The following is a 13,637-nucleotide window of genomic DNA, read 5'->3' on the forward strand; positions in this document are numbered from 1 at the left end:
ATTAGTGGAATCAACACAATCCAGGAAGCCTGAGCAAAATCCTGGTGAGGATTTTTCGCGGCACCTGGAATTGACAGCACTAGTTATGAATGCAAAACAGAAAAATATATATCAAAAGTATATATATTTAAATATAATAGGTCATTTGAAACTTATTTTCGTTTGCATTTTGACAAGTTTTTGGTTCCATTGTTTTAGTTTTTTTGGATTTTCCCAGTAAGGCCTTTTGCTTCAGAAATCTTTCTTTGCTTCTGCTTCGTTTTTTTGCTTCTGATTTTTGGAACACATTTCACGTGTGGGAGGGGCTTAGATGAAGGCGTTCCTCTGCAATCTCCATTGGTCACTGATTCCGGACTGACGCAGAGCTCTGAGACCGCCTCTGGGACCAAGCCACGCCCACCCCACCAGCTTCCCAGCGCATTGATCTATATTACTGGATTGGACATCACGTGACTTAGCATGCGCAGCGCAGGTGACATTACTATGCATTGAGTCGTGCATAGAGGAGCATCCATGGATGGACATAAAAATGAGATCTAGCAGACAGTCACGTAAGGAAAACCAAAGAGGGACATAAATTGTCAAAACTACGACAACAAGATCACAAGATCAAAGGGTATCACATTTCACAGGTCAGTAAAACAATTTTTATTAAAAAAAAATAGCGAAGATGAGGGATGTTGACTGTCTATGCTAGCTTGATTTTGATAAAGCTATGTCTAGTAAACCCACTTAAAAACAAGTTTTCTGTTCCAACAAATTACAATGTATTGTTATTAATATTGATATCATGTTAGGATAATGTTGTAAATACGATGTTCATTAAAATTATCTCTAAATCTGTTTTACTGGGACCGATGTTCAGTCCAGTTGGCATTATGTCCCATAGATACTCTGAATAAATAATGAAACCAAATGAAAATTTAAGTCAATTAAATTTGTCATAATTTTTTTTTTTAAATCAACAGGGGTGAGTTTCCCAAAACGCTAAGTACTTCTTAACCTCGTACGTAAGAACGAGGTTACGAAGTACTTAGCACTAAGAACGTTTTTGGAAACTCACCCCAGGTTAATACAGTTTTTTTTATAAATGCCATTTTTCTACACAGATTTCCCAACAAACAAAGGCGGTGCTCCTCCTGCCCTAGCTGCAAACCCTCCAACGGGCGCAGCGCGGCTGGCGGACGCGCCTGGTGCAGCGCGGTTGGCCGACGCGCCAGGTGCAGCGCGGTTGGTCCCACCCCTCGGTGGGCCGTACGGGAAACCCTCCTCACCCGTGGATCTCCCTCCGGACCTGGCAGTGGGAGTGGCTTCCTCCGCTTCTATCTCCTCGTCACTGCCACGGCTCCAGCTCATGGGCTGCCCCGAGCTGCCACCCCAGGAACAGTCCATGTCGCTGGCTGGGGAGAGCTCGGGGAATGAACCCGCCTCTGGACTCCTCCTCCTCTTCACCGTCCCGACGGACAGTTCCGAGGGGGAAGGGCTCTCCTCCTCCTCCGTGTAGGAGCCCTCGGACGGAGGGTAATCCCCATTCTCCTCCTCCTCCCCACCGTCTTCCTCGGGGCATGCGGAGCACTCCGACGGGGAGGGGTACTCCTCCTCGTCACACTCTTGCTCCTCGCCCTCCTCGACGGGGGGAGAGGGACCTACGGGCGGAGGGAGGTAGTCCTCTTCCTCTGACTCCTCCTCCTCCTCTTCACCGTAGTCGACGGTGGAGACGTCGTCTAGCGACGGAGGGTAGGCTTCCTCCCCCTCCCCACCGTAGTCGACGGTGGAGGCGTCGCATAGAGACGGAGGGTAGCCCCCTTCCTCCTCCGCATCACCCTCCTCCTCAGAGTCCTCCTCCCCAAACTCGCTCTCTGGGGTAGTGTCTGTGGCGCAGAACACGTAGGATCCTACCCGCAGAGGAGAGAGAGCGCGGGATGGAGGAGGTTTCTGTCGCTCTCGCCAAGTCTGTATCATCTCCGCTATCTCGGGGTCGGTCGTTTCCTGTGCTGAAGCCAGCTGGAACGTGCAGACCGGGTCCTGTTCCAACTGTTCCAAGGTTGGCGTGGCTTCATAGCACGGTGGCGAGGAGGGAGCGTGGTGATGCCGCTTGCTGGGGCGCTGGCTCTTCTTTGGCCGGGTTGTGTAGCCTGGCATTGTTCTTGGTGTCTTGAAAACGGCTCGTCGTTCTGTGACGTTCGGGCTATGCCAAGGACGAGACACAGAATCCTCGGTTTTGGAGACAGACGTCACTTTACTTAGAACAGAGATTGCGCAATCAGCGCACGATAAACATGAATACGGTACACAACGTGCAGACTTAGACAACGACGAGCACAGGACACTGCGCGAGCGCACATTAAATAGACAGACACATTAGCCCCACGTGATTACGAGACGATTCACAGGTGAGACACATTATTCACACGACATAGCCATCACCACGGAGTTCCGCTGACGCAGACAAAGCACGTGGACAACGTATACACACGCCCAAAAGGGAGGGGCCGGGGTCCTCAACGTGACAGTAAGCTATTTTCTGCTACTTGAAGGTAATAAAGATCTAACAAATTTTGTCATAAATTTCAGATTCAAACTCATTATTTTCTCTATTATAATTTCATAATTAATTTCACCCACATTTAGCTATGTGGAGTTTGCATGTTCTCCCTGTGCCTGCGTGGGTTTCTTCCGGGTACTCCGGTTTCCTCCCACAGTCCAAAGACATGCGTGTTAGGTTGATTGATCATGCTAAATTGCCCGTAGGTGTGAGTGCGTGCGTGTGTGTTGGCCATGCGGTGGACTGGCGACCTGCCCATGGTGTACCCTGCCTTCGCCCGGAGATGTTGGGATTGGCTCCAGCCCCCCCGTGACCCCGACTAGCGGGATTAAGCGGTTCAGATAATGGATGGATGGATGGATTTAGCTATGTAGTGCTCAAAGATGCTCCTCCACACTGATGCCATCTCATATTATACTTGAACATATATAAGAGGTATTGCACTTAAAGAATTTATGAAAACTACAGCTGTAACGGGGAGAGTTGACAAATAAAGAGATAAACTCATAAATTTGACTTTCAATATCAGAATTGTGATCATAATTAAAACTTATCAAAGTTATTTATTTACAACTTTTTACCATAATTATGATTGAATATCAAAAACATGACATACATATGTTATTTAGTTTTAGCCAGGTGAAAGAAAAGGGCTTTATGCAGGGTTTTGTTAAAATTTTACCTAAATTGAAAAATTCCTGCTTATAAATTTATCTCTTGGGATAATACGAAGTTTTACATATCGGCAATATTCTCACATTTAAGCCATATTTTTTTATCAAAATCGGATAAGGGTGGTAGGACTGTTTTTGTGACAGATGGATGCACATCCCACATAGGAACTACACTGCTTTGTCGACATGACTCAATGCATAGTAATGGCTCCGAGGGCGGCGCATAGCTATAGCGGCAACAGATTTTATCCTGGAGCCGGTGGCGAGTGTATTTTGTTGAGCGGGGGGGGGGGGGGGGGGTGGTGGCGAACAGTGCCGTTTCAAGGTATTTGGGGGCCCCAAGCAAAGACACCAACCGCCCCCCCCCCCCCCCCCCCCCCCCCAACCTAAGTATGGGATTACCCGGGACTAGGGTTGCCACCTAGGTCTGACAAAAAACAAGGACACTGTCATACTGACACAGGGTGGCGAGTGTAATCTGTTGAGCGGGGGGGGGGGGGGGGGGGGGGGGGGTTGGCGAACGTAAGTTGTTGAGCGGGGGGGGGGGTGCGAACGTAAAATGTTACCGGAGGGGTTTAAAATGGACACAGCGAGAAAAAAACAGATTTAAAGTGTGCAGAAACAGTCTGAATCGTGGTTTTAACTAACCTAATTTTTTCCGGGACTGAATATTAAAAAGAAGAAAAACCGGGACAAACCGGGACGGCCCGGGAAAACCGGGACAGGCACGTGAAAACCGGGACAGGTGGCAACACTAGCCGGGACGTATATATTGTTTTTAGCCTACCTGCTGCTAAATTACACCATTTGTACAGGTAGGCCTAATTTATCCAGTGTAAATCATCACTTACCATTGTCTTGTGTTTTTTTGTGTTCCTCTTTCTTCTTTTGTTTTCTCTTTTGGCTTCCTGATGTATAAATTCGCTTCATGGTTAAGTTTCATATTTGCCGGCGTCTAAAACTTGGCTGTCTGCCAGGACAGTGTCTGCCTGCCTTCAGCAGCTGGTGGGAGGGGCCCCTTGAGGGGGATTCTGAGAACAGTGTCATTGCTCATGACTTTGAGAATGTAAAGGGGGCTCACACAGTTTGTCGCTGCATTTAATTCTTAACCTGTTGTTGTCTGGGGGCCCCAGGCCAGCTTGGGGCCCCAAGCAATTGCCTGGTTTGCCTGCCCCATCGCGACGGGCCTGGTGGCGAACGAAAGTTGTTGAGCGGGGGGGGGCGAACGTAAAATGGACACAGATTCAGTGTTATATCGCCGGTGGATGGCGCCAGCCAGAGCTAGCGAACTAGTAACGTATTGAATCATATATGTGGATCTGAGGTAAATAAACTGGATTTTTTTTTTCGGCGTGAGATATCGGAAGTGTGTCGTGAGAGCGTGTGAAAACGGTCAAATGCGTGTGTCTCACGCTCAATGCGTGAGAGTTGGCAACCCTGCAATCCAGTAATATAGATCAATGCTTCAAACCTTTGATATAGATGGTCGCAATCGCGCTCAAATTAGATAGCAACCTTACCAATGTGTGCAGAACTTCACAGTAAGAGTATTTGTCTGAGCACATAAATACATACATATGTTGGGATGTTTCCATACGTGGTCTCGCAAAACGTCAAATGTCTAATCTTTTTTTAAAGCAGTTTAAGAACAAACCCAAACATAAAAAGCACTAATAGAAAATAAGAAAAAATTTAAATACATAAAAAATTTAATAAAGCGATTATATTGGTCTTTTTAGTGAAGAAGTCTGACCTAATAGCCTACCACTGGGCATTACGCTCAAGAAGTGCGTCTCTCTATCTCTCTCTCTCTCTCTCTCTCTCAACTCGCAAAACGTCAAATGTCCAATTTTTTTAGCGTTTGCTTTAATATACTGTAGATACTACGATCATTTTGGACACCTACATATAGCCTATGGATCGTTTTGGTCGGGGAATCGGCGAGTATTTACATGTATTTGATAGCGGCGTAACATTTGTACGCAGCTCGCTGCGTACCGATGAGTACGCATTTCAGTGCATATTTTTGCGTACGATTTCATACGCATGGGGAATCAGACCGGATTGCAACGACGGATGTCATGAAGGAATGAATGTTCAATTTATATAGCGCCTTTCAAGATACCCATGGTCACTTTACAATTTTAACACAGGTACAAATCTTACTCGACTAATCACACACCGGTGAGAAGCAGCAGCCAATAGAACATCATACTCTCTACTAGGCCTGTGTTGAAAAAATCGATTTTCCGATTCAGAATCGATTCGCATATGATGATCTGATAATCGATTCGTACGTCCAAAGATCGATTTTTTTGTGAACTTTTACCCCCGCCTCGTCACTGAATTCACGCAGGCGTGCTCGGTCTAACTAACTGTAAAACAACATGGCGTCGGACAGTGACGGTAACGACGATAGTCAAATCGGCAATCTAAAAACAGAAGGACAGTTTATCCAGTGTCAGTGACTATTTACAGTTAGTCCATGTCACTGACAGTTTACCCAGTGTTTTTACAGTTTAAAAAAGTTAAAAATGCTCTTGTAACGTTGGGCGCAAGGCGATGGACGAGACAGAATCCTTTGCACTTTCCAAATCATTAAGTTTATTACATTTACCGAAGCGCAGACAGCGCACATAAAACACGTTTACATAGAACATGTGTGACTCAAACAACGACGAGCACAGGACGCTGCGCGAACGCACATTAAATGGACAAACCACACAAACCCTACATGATAACGAGACGAGCCACAAGTGAGGATTATCACAAGACGCACCCGCACCCACGGAGATACGCAGACGAGTAGACGCAGACAACGTTAACACACGCCCAACAGGGAGGGGTCGGGGACCGTAACATGACAGTTCTGTTATTATATTCTCACTTTAAAGAAAAATACACGTTTACATTTTATACTTTCAGTTTATTAAGTGTGAGCACTTTTAAAATAAAAATGCATTTGGTAGCAACAGCTTTTGGGTGACTTCTTAATTATTTCAATCATAATAATAATGCACTGGTTAGTGTCCCAGTAGGAGTCCACTGTTGCAGATATAGACACCTCAAAGATGTCCTCTGTTTATTGTCCTGGATTACCTTTCTTGAAGGTAGATTTATGATTTCCAGCCATCAGTAACTACCAACTACCAGTAACTATTTGCTGATTAATATTGATATAATACTAGTTTTAACATGTTGCTTCTGTACATAGTCAGGAAACAGCTCAAATAAATACATTTTTAATAACACTAAACCCCGAATTGGATCGAATCGGATCGATTAAATCGGATTAAATCGAAATAAATCGATTCTTAATCTTCAGAATCGGAATCAGATCGATTCTTGGAATTTGAATCGATACCCAGCCCTACTCTCTACCAGGATCCACAGCATCCTGCGGGACTGAATGGGGTGCAAGAAGGGCAGAGAGGACAGACCCTAATGGCAGAGCACCATTCACCACTGGGTATACAAGCACACAAACATTCACGCACAGAAACATTTTTCATTATGCCATGAGGATATTTTTCTTGTGAGTAATATCCTCAAAGCATTTCCTAAAACTTTATTGTGTGTAGAAGAAATAAGGGGACAAGCAAGGTAGTGTTTCGACTACAGTTTATTAGTGCATACTAAGTCTATCTCATCTTGTTTCTACAAAACTAGATTTTAATATGTACTGTTTAGCACCCATAGTCTTTGGACCCAGTGCCCCGCCTTTATTACACAGGAGGATGGACAGGGTGTGACACGTGATTTTGTGTCAATGTGTTGGCTTTCTGTGTTCAGTTTAAGTGTTAGAGGAACAAAAGGAGGTATAATCAGCTAAGACAAATGTATGTGGGAAATGCATTTGATACAATTCCATAATACCCATACAACACAGAATGAAGCTCACAGAAAACTAGAAAACGCAGATATGAATTTGTAATTTATGTGAATTACATTTAAACTGGTGAAGTCTCATACAGAAAAAAAGATGACCAGTTCACTGTTTCTGCATTTCTCCAGGTTTCTGTCTCAGTCTGACCCCCATCTTGTATGGTTTGGGAGTCATTGTGATTCCATATACAGGAGTGAAGTCTGGTTCTCCTGCATCTTCAGGCCAGACAAACTGGAACTGGCGCAGCAGGGAGACCAAGATGAGGAAGAGCTCCATGCGAGCCAGACCCTCACCAAGACACATGCGAGGCCCTACACACACACACCCACACACACACACACACACACACACACACACACACACACACACACACACACACACACAGAATAACGTCAATTAATCAGGGCATTATTTTAAGCCCACTCAACATAGACCCAAGCAGGGGCGCAGATGGCACTGGGGACGGGGGGGACATGTCCCCTCCAGATTTATATTGACCCCATTCAAAATCTAGCATCTACAAGCATAAACGTATATATTGTACAGCTTGGTCCCCCTCACTTCAGAATTTCCATCTGCGCCCATGGACCCAAGCATACTCAAAATGGAGGATCTAAAATAAAATGTTAAACAAAGCAAAAACACTGTCTTTTATTATTCCTCCTGTATAAATTTTAACTACATGACTTTCACCTGCAGAAAAGGGTATGAAAGCCTCAGGTTTCTCAAACTGTCCCTGGTCATTGAGGAAGTTGGCTGGGTTGAATTCATGTGGAAATTTCCACTGGTCTTCCTCACTGAGTATTGAGGAGAGATTGGGGATTATAAGAGTGCCCTGGAACATGAACGATGAAGGAAAGAACGATTAGACAAATAAGTATAGCAAAATAACTAGAAGTAACAACATAACTGTCGTCATCACCTTTGGGATGCTGTAGCCCATAAGTTGAGTATCTCTCGAGGTGGTGTGGAACACACTCAGAGGTACAGTGTTTGCGACACGCTGAGACTCGTGAATCACAGCCTGTGTGTACGGCATGTTGTGTCTGTCCTCAAAAGATGCCTGAGCTTTCCCCTCTAGAGCCTTATCAATCTCCTGCTGGCATCTCTCTACAAACACAAGTCAGAGAGCATTACTGCATGATTCCTTTGGGAAATTATACTGAACTGAATATATTCAACACCGTTCTAGAAATGCATGAGGCATATGGAACTTCTACCCTCTCTATTAAATTCATAAGCAAAGACCATTAAGTATATGATACCAATAATATTACATGTTTGTTGTAGTACAATGGGTACATTAGGGTTTAGACCTTGAATGTGTGGATGAGCCATAAGGTAGAGGAATGCTGTTAGGAGGGTGTTGGAGGTGGTGTCTGTCCCAGCAACATGGAGGTCTATCACTATCCCCAAAAGATTCTTCTCATCAAAAGATTGACCATCTCTATTCTATTAAAAATAAAACATCATCTGATAAGACTTACATGATTATCTATTGTGTATCTCTGTGTTACCATATTGAAACACCATATGGAAGAATGAACATGTTGAGGGTGTTTCCTTCAGTCAGACCATGTCAAAGTTCACAGTTACTTACTTTATCAATCTCATCTAGATAGCAGTCAACAAGGTCCCTTGGCTCTCCTGATACTCTTGTTAGCTTGTGCTTTTTAATCATGTTTAGTACCATTTGTTTAACTGTGTTGAAATTTTGAAAGGCCTTTTTAAAGGGAAGGGGAAGACCTCTCACCACAGGAAGTGTATCATAGATCTGGAAGAAAATAAGACAAGCAGTCATCACAGAACTGCAATTTCAAGTGTCTTAACGCAAACATTGTTTTATACAATGCAATGTCTCACCATTGCCCAGGGTCCATTCGTGATCTTTAAATTTTCAGTGAAACATCGAACAAACTCTTTAAGGGTTTGGTGCTCATATTCAAAGCGTGTGCCAAATAAAACCAGGTAGATGATGTTTGATGCAGCATCATGGAACAAAGTCTTAGGATTCATATCTGCTCCTACATATATACACATTTGTGATAAATTTGCTTTCATGACATTGTTAAACAGCTGTTGTCAACAAGTAAGAAATCTTTTGTCATTTCACTTGTGAGACAATGACTAAAAAGTGATTAGAAGCAACATTACAATACCAGCACTTTTCTCCAATCGTGCAACAAGGTGTTCGATCTCCCCCAGAATCCTCTTCTCCATAGACTGCTTCCCCAGGCCAAAGTTCCTCAGGGTCATGAGGGCAAAACGCCGATTCTCCCTCCACATAGAACCATAGTCGGCAAATATGACTCCTGAGACATGTTAAGTTTTATTACATAATTTAAACAAGTAAAAGCTTGATTAAAACATACAAAGGAATAGCAGCTTGATGTCAATCTGATCAGTGGGACAGGTGTCATCATGATTGGATTTTACCATTATTTTCTATTATGCTGTTGACCATGAGGTTCTGTGGGCGTCCAGAAAAGTCCGCAGCATTGGTCACCAAAGCCTCCTTTACGGCCTTGAAACCAGTTAGAACCACTGCTGGATTTCTGCCGATATACAGGCTGTAAACATTCCCATAACGTTCAGCCAACTAAATAGATACAACAAACAAGGAACAAGTCTGCAGCAATTCAAGAAATAAAGCCAGAAGAAATACTGTAAATACATTTCTAAAAGCAAAACATAAGTCTTGATTTGGTAAAATCAGTATCTATTTATAGAAGGTCATACACAATTATTGAATTCTTTATCTCTTGTTATGCTTCAGAGTTTGGTATTATTCTACACTGTCCATTAAGGTGGTTATATGTTTAATATAACTGCCTGGATTGTGGTGTAATTATTCACAAACATTTAAACACAAGCTATTTACAGTAAGAGTTATAAACTTGCATGAGTGAGAAACACATTTTATGTTGGTGAAACTCAGAAAGGAAGAAAATGCCACTCTACCCTCTCAAGGTCTTTCAGTGGATTCAAGATGTTTAGCTGTAAGAGGTTTCCAAATATGGGTACTGGTCTGGGTCCTGGAGGGAAGTTCTTGGGCCTCTGGATCCTGATGATGATGAAGATGAAGATACAAATACTAACCAGAACCAAGGATCCCAGCATGATGTCTGTTCCACTGCAGCTTTCCACACTCTGTACCTTTGATAAATACATGTCCATGATACACACAGTACATGCAAATATGTAATTCACACAGTTATCCAATATGTATTTTTGCACAGCAACAATGAAGGATTATGAAAAGGCCTTAAAAAGAGCATCCTCATGCCAGACCCAATCCTTTATGGGGTTCTAATCAGAATTTCATTTGGGGCACCCATACCACCGCCTCAGCACCGAATCCATATGTAATTATAGGCTCATCGTGATATTTTGGTGGTTTTGGGTTCCCCCTGGTGGCGCCGTACCTTGGGCCGAAAATGTACGCAGAAAACGTGCAAAAATGGTCTCTGCGGTCACAGAATTCGGTGGTTACAGATTTCGGGGCAACACCGGCCTTGAGCATCCTACAAACTCGTTATGGCCCTTGTGAAAGGCTCGGGGGGCTGAATGCATGTATATTTTCCTCCAGCGTCCAATACGAAAATCCACTCCTTACTAATGTATGATAAATTATATCCCAGACATTGGAATGCGTCGCTGTTTACACGTCATCAATGCTATTTCGCTTTATCGGGCGTAGCTATTAATGTCACGGCACATCGACGCATTAACGAAATGCATTAATTTCAGCCAAAAATGAATTCTGCAAAGGAAAACTACAGTTAGCTTAATTTAAGTTACTAAAAGTTAGTTTGAGACAATTAGAAAATTGGTTAGTCAGCTAGCTATCTAATTATATAAGTTATATAAGTGGTCAAGATACGCTAAGAAAACGAAATATCTGAAATTAAATAGGCGTTGTGACGAGGACAGATACACAGTCCCATCACAGAGGACAACGCAACTATCTCCCGTGACTATAAAGTGAATATATATAGTTATGCACGTACCAGGCTGGCCCAGGAAAAACACCACCAGAAGCAGTTGCCAACTCCTCCGTAAGAAAATCTATAGAATGGGTCGATTACGTAATCGCTTCAAATTTCCTAAATTCCTCCTCCTTTGTCCGGGCTTGGGACCGGAAACGTGACTTTAAATGAGACACATTGCCAAGTTTTTAAGTTTTCCTAAGTTTTCCTTATACGAGTACACAGCTGATCTGTCCAAAAGTTGCAAAACATCAGAACAGCTCGTGCTTATAGCAAGCGTCACGGGACAACTTCAGATCACATCGGACATAAAGGGTGGACATGAACCAGTATGGTTGAACATCAAAAGTAGACCTCTAGTTTACAGTTACTGTTATGGGGTGGCGAGAGGGGGGGCAGGAATTTTTGAGGGGTGGCAACATGTGGCAGACGTACATAGGCCTATTCTGAATTTAATCAGTTTGATGAGAAATAGTATGTACACGCTGCCATGCACGGGCTGCCATTTACAAACTCATACAGACTCATACTTTCCTCTTCATTTCTGTAAGATTCAAAGTAACTTCACAATGTTTTCATTGACATTGAGTAAATATTAGCTTAACCTGCTTTACACAGTCAGACTAAAGTCAGACCTAGCTAACATTACATGTATGTTTGGCGAAATAACGTTCATCCAAAATCAGCATCGCAACTTTACCAACACCGTGCTTTCACTATAATTTCATATCTTGATAGATAGTTCATCAGTTTTTACCTATTTCCTCGTGTCTCCTTGCTCCCTCGCTTTGCGCCACTTCGCGTTTGTTTTAAAAAACAAATCAGTCTTTTGCCGCTCTGACGTTATCTCGTGTTGGGTTCACTGCAGCCGGACATTGGAGATTCGCGCTCGTAAATGTCAAATTACCCATGGCTGTGTTCAAAATAGCCTACTACATACTGCATACTGCACTCAGTAGGCCTATATACCAGACGTGTGGACTCGAGTCACTAAACTGATGACTTTTGACTTGACTCGACAACATCACTGAAGACTTGCGACTTGACTTAGACTTTACCTTTACTGACTTGGACTTGGAATCGCACTTGAGCTTTAAGACTTGAAAAGACTTGAAATCCTTATTTTAACATAATAAATAAATAATATACCCGCAAGCGGCAATTGGCGGGTTCACACACGAATAGGCCTCATGGCCTCAATAGGCAATAGGCCCAAGAGGTCCTTTAGACCCAAAAGTGAAAAGAAGCTGTTTGAGTGGAAAAAATGAACAAATAAATCAATGTGCAAAAAAAGGTTCAATTGGGGCACTAAAGGCCCAAAAGGATCTAAATAATGTGTATTGGCAAAATGATTCAGATCACAGAACTAAATCACATGCTGAGATCAGCGTTGTGTGTGTTTGTGTGGTATTTCGTGTGAGCAATAGTTTTCAGTCAGTTCCGAAATATGACCACTAGATGGAGGCCAAGTACTACCATACTGATATCTCATTAATCTCCGTAATGAAATAGGACATTTTGGTGAATTAAAAGGTTCATTTCTGGTCAGGCAGTGAACTTTATGTAAAAAAAAAAGATTCAGTTGAGGCACTAAAGGCCCAAAAGGATCAAAATAATGTGTATTGGCAAAATGATTCAGATCACAGAACTAAATCACATGCTGAGATCAGCTTTGTGTGTTTGTGTGGTGTTTCATGTGAGCAATAGTTTTCAGTCAGTTCCGGTGTCAGTTCCGGTGAAAACTACCATACTGATATCTCATTATTCTCAGTAATGTAATAGGACATTTTGGTGTATTAAAAGTTTCATTTCTGGTCAGGCAGTGCACTTTTTGTTATGAGATGTAATTGCAATGTTATAGAACTCATTGATCTGAATCATACAAGACCAATTACTTGTATTCTGCATAACAAGATTGCAGCATGAGTTTTTATGTTTTCTTAGGTTTTTGGGTACTGTAGCGCCCCCGACAGGCCCCCTGGTGCAGCGCGGCTGGCGGACGCGCTTGGTGCAGCGTGGCTGGCGGACGCGTCGGATGCTGTGCGGCTGGTCTCTCCCCTCGGTGGGCCGTATGCCATTCCTCTTTCGCCTCGCGACCGCCCTCCGGAGCTGGCAGTGTGGGCGTTCTCCTCAACCTCCATCACCTGGCTCCAGCTCATGGGCTGCTCCGGGCTGCCACCCCAGGAATAGTCCATCTCGCTTCCCCTGGAGCGGTCGGAGGACCTGCCCACCTCTGGACTCCTCCCTCCTTTCACCGTCCCGCTGGAGAGCACCCGGGGGGGCGGACTATCCTCTTCCACCGTAGTCTACGGTGGGGGCGGAGCACACAGATGGAGGGTAGTCCTCATCTTCCTCCTCCTCCCCACCGTAGTCTACGGTGGGCGGGGTGAGGTAATCCTCTTCCTCCGAGTCCTCCTCCCCAAACTCGCTCTCTGGGGTTGATGCGGTGGCACCTATCACGCAGGCGCCCACCCTTAGAGGCGAGAGGGCGCGGGAAGGAGGGGGGTGTCGCTCCCTCCATACCCTCACAACGCCCTCGCGGA

The 13,637-nt window shown here is 44.0% G+C and overlaps 1 protein-coding gene across 3 annotated transcripts; it reads right to left on the reverse strand.

The window, feature by feature from the left end:
- Window positions 1-6,841: 6,841 nt before the first annotated feature.
- Window positions 6,842-12,110, reverse strand: LOC143527111 (cytochrome P450 2F2-like). Of its 3 annotated transcripts, XM_077022080.1 has the most exons (11): window positions 11,852-12,109; window positions 11,116-11,255; window positions 10,067-10,261; window positions 9,542-9,704; window positions 9,265-9,417; window positions 8,969-9,129; window positions 8,706-8,879; window positions 8,422-8,557; window positions 8,028-8,215; window positions 7,799-7,940; window positions 6,842-7,416 (listed from the first exon to the last, which is right to left on the reverse strand). In XM_077022080.1, the coding sequence occupies exons 3-11, from the start codon at window positions 10,223-10,225 to the stop codon at window positions 7,211-7,213; spliced, it is 1,482 nt and encodes a 493-aa protein (XP_076878195.1). In that variant the 5' UTR covers window positions 10,226-10,261; window positions 11,116-11,255; window positions 11,852-12,109; the 3' UTR covers window positions 6,842-7,210. The 3 variants fall into 3 exon arrangements, with proteins under 3 accessions (XP_076878195.1, XP_076878196.1, XP_076878194.1); XM_077022081.1 differs by lacking the exon at window positions 11,116-11,255 and having other exon boundaries at window positions 11,852-12,110; XM_077022079.1 differs by lacking the exon at window positions 11,852-12,109 and having other exon boundaries at window positions 11,116-11,427.
- Window positions 12,111-13,637: the final 1,527 nt, after the last annotated feature.

The sequence above is a fragment of the Brachyhypopomus gauderio genome, chromosome 11 (assembly GCF_052324685.1).
Source record: "Brachyhypopomus gauderio isolate BG-103 chromosome 11, BGAUD_0.2, whole genome shotgun sequence".
Taxonomy (NCBI): Eukaryota; Metazoa; Chordata; class Actinopteri; order Gymnotiformes; family Hypopomidae; genus Brachyhypopomus; species Brachyhypopomus gauderio.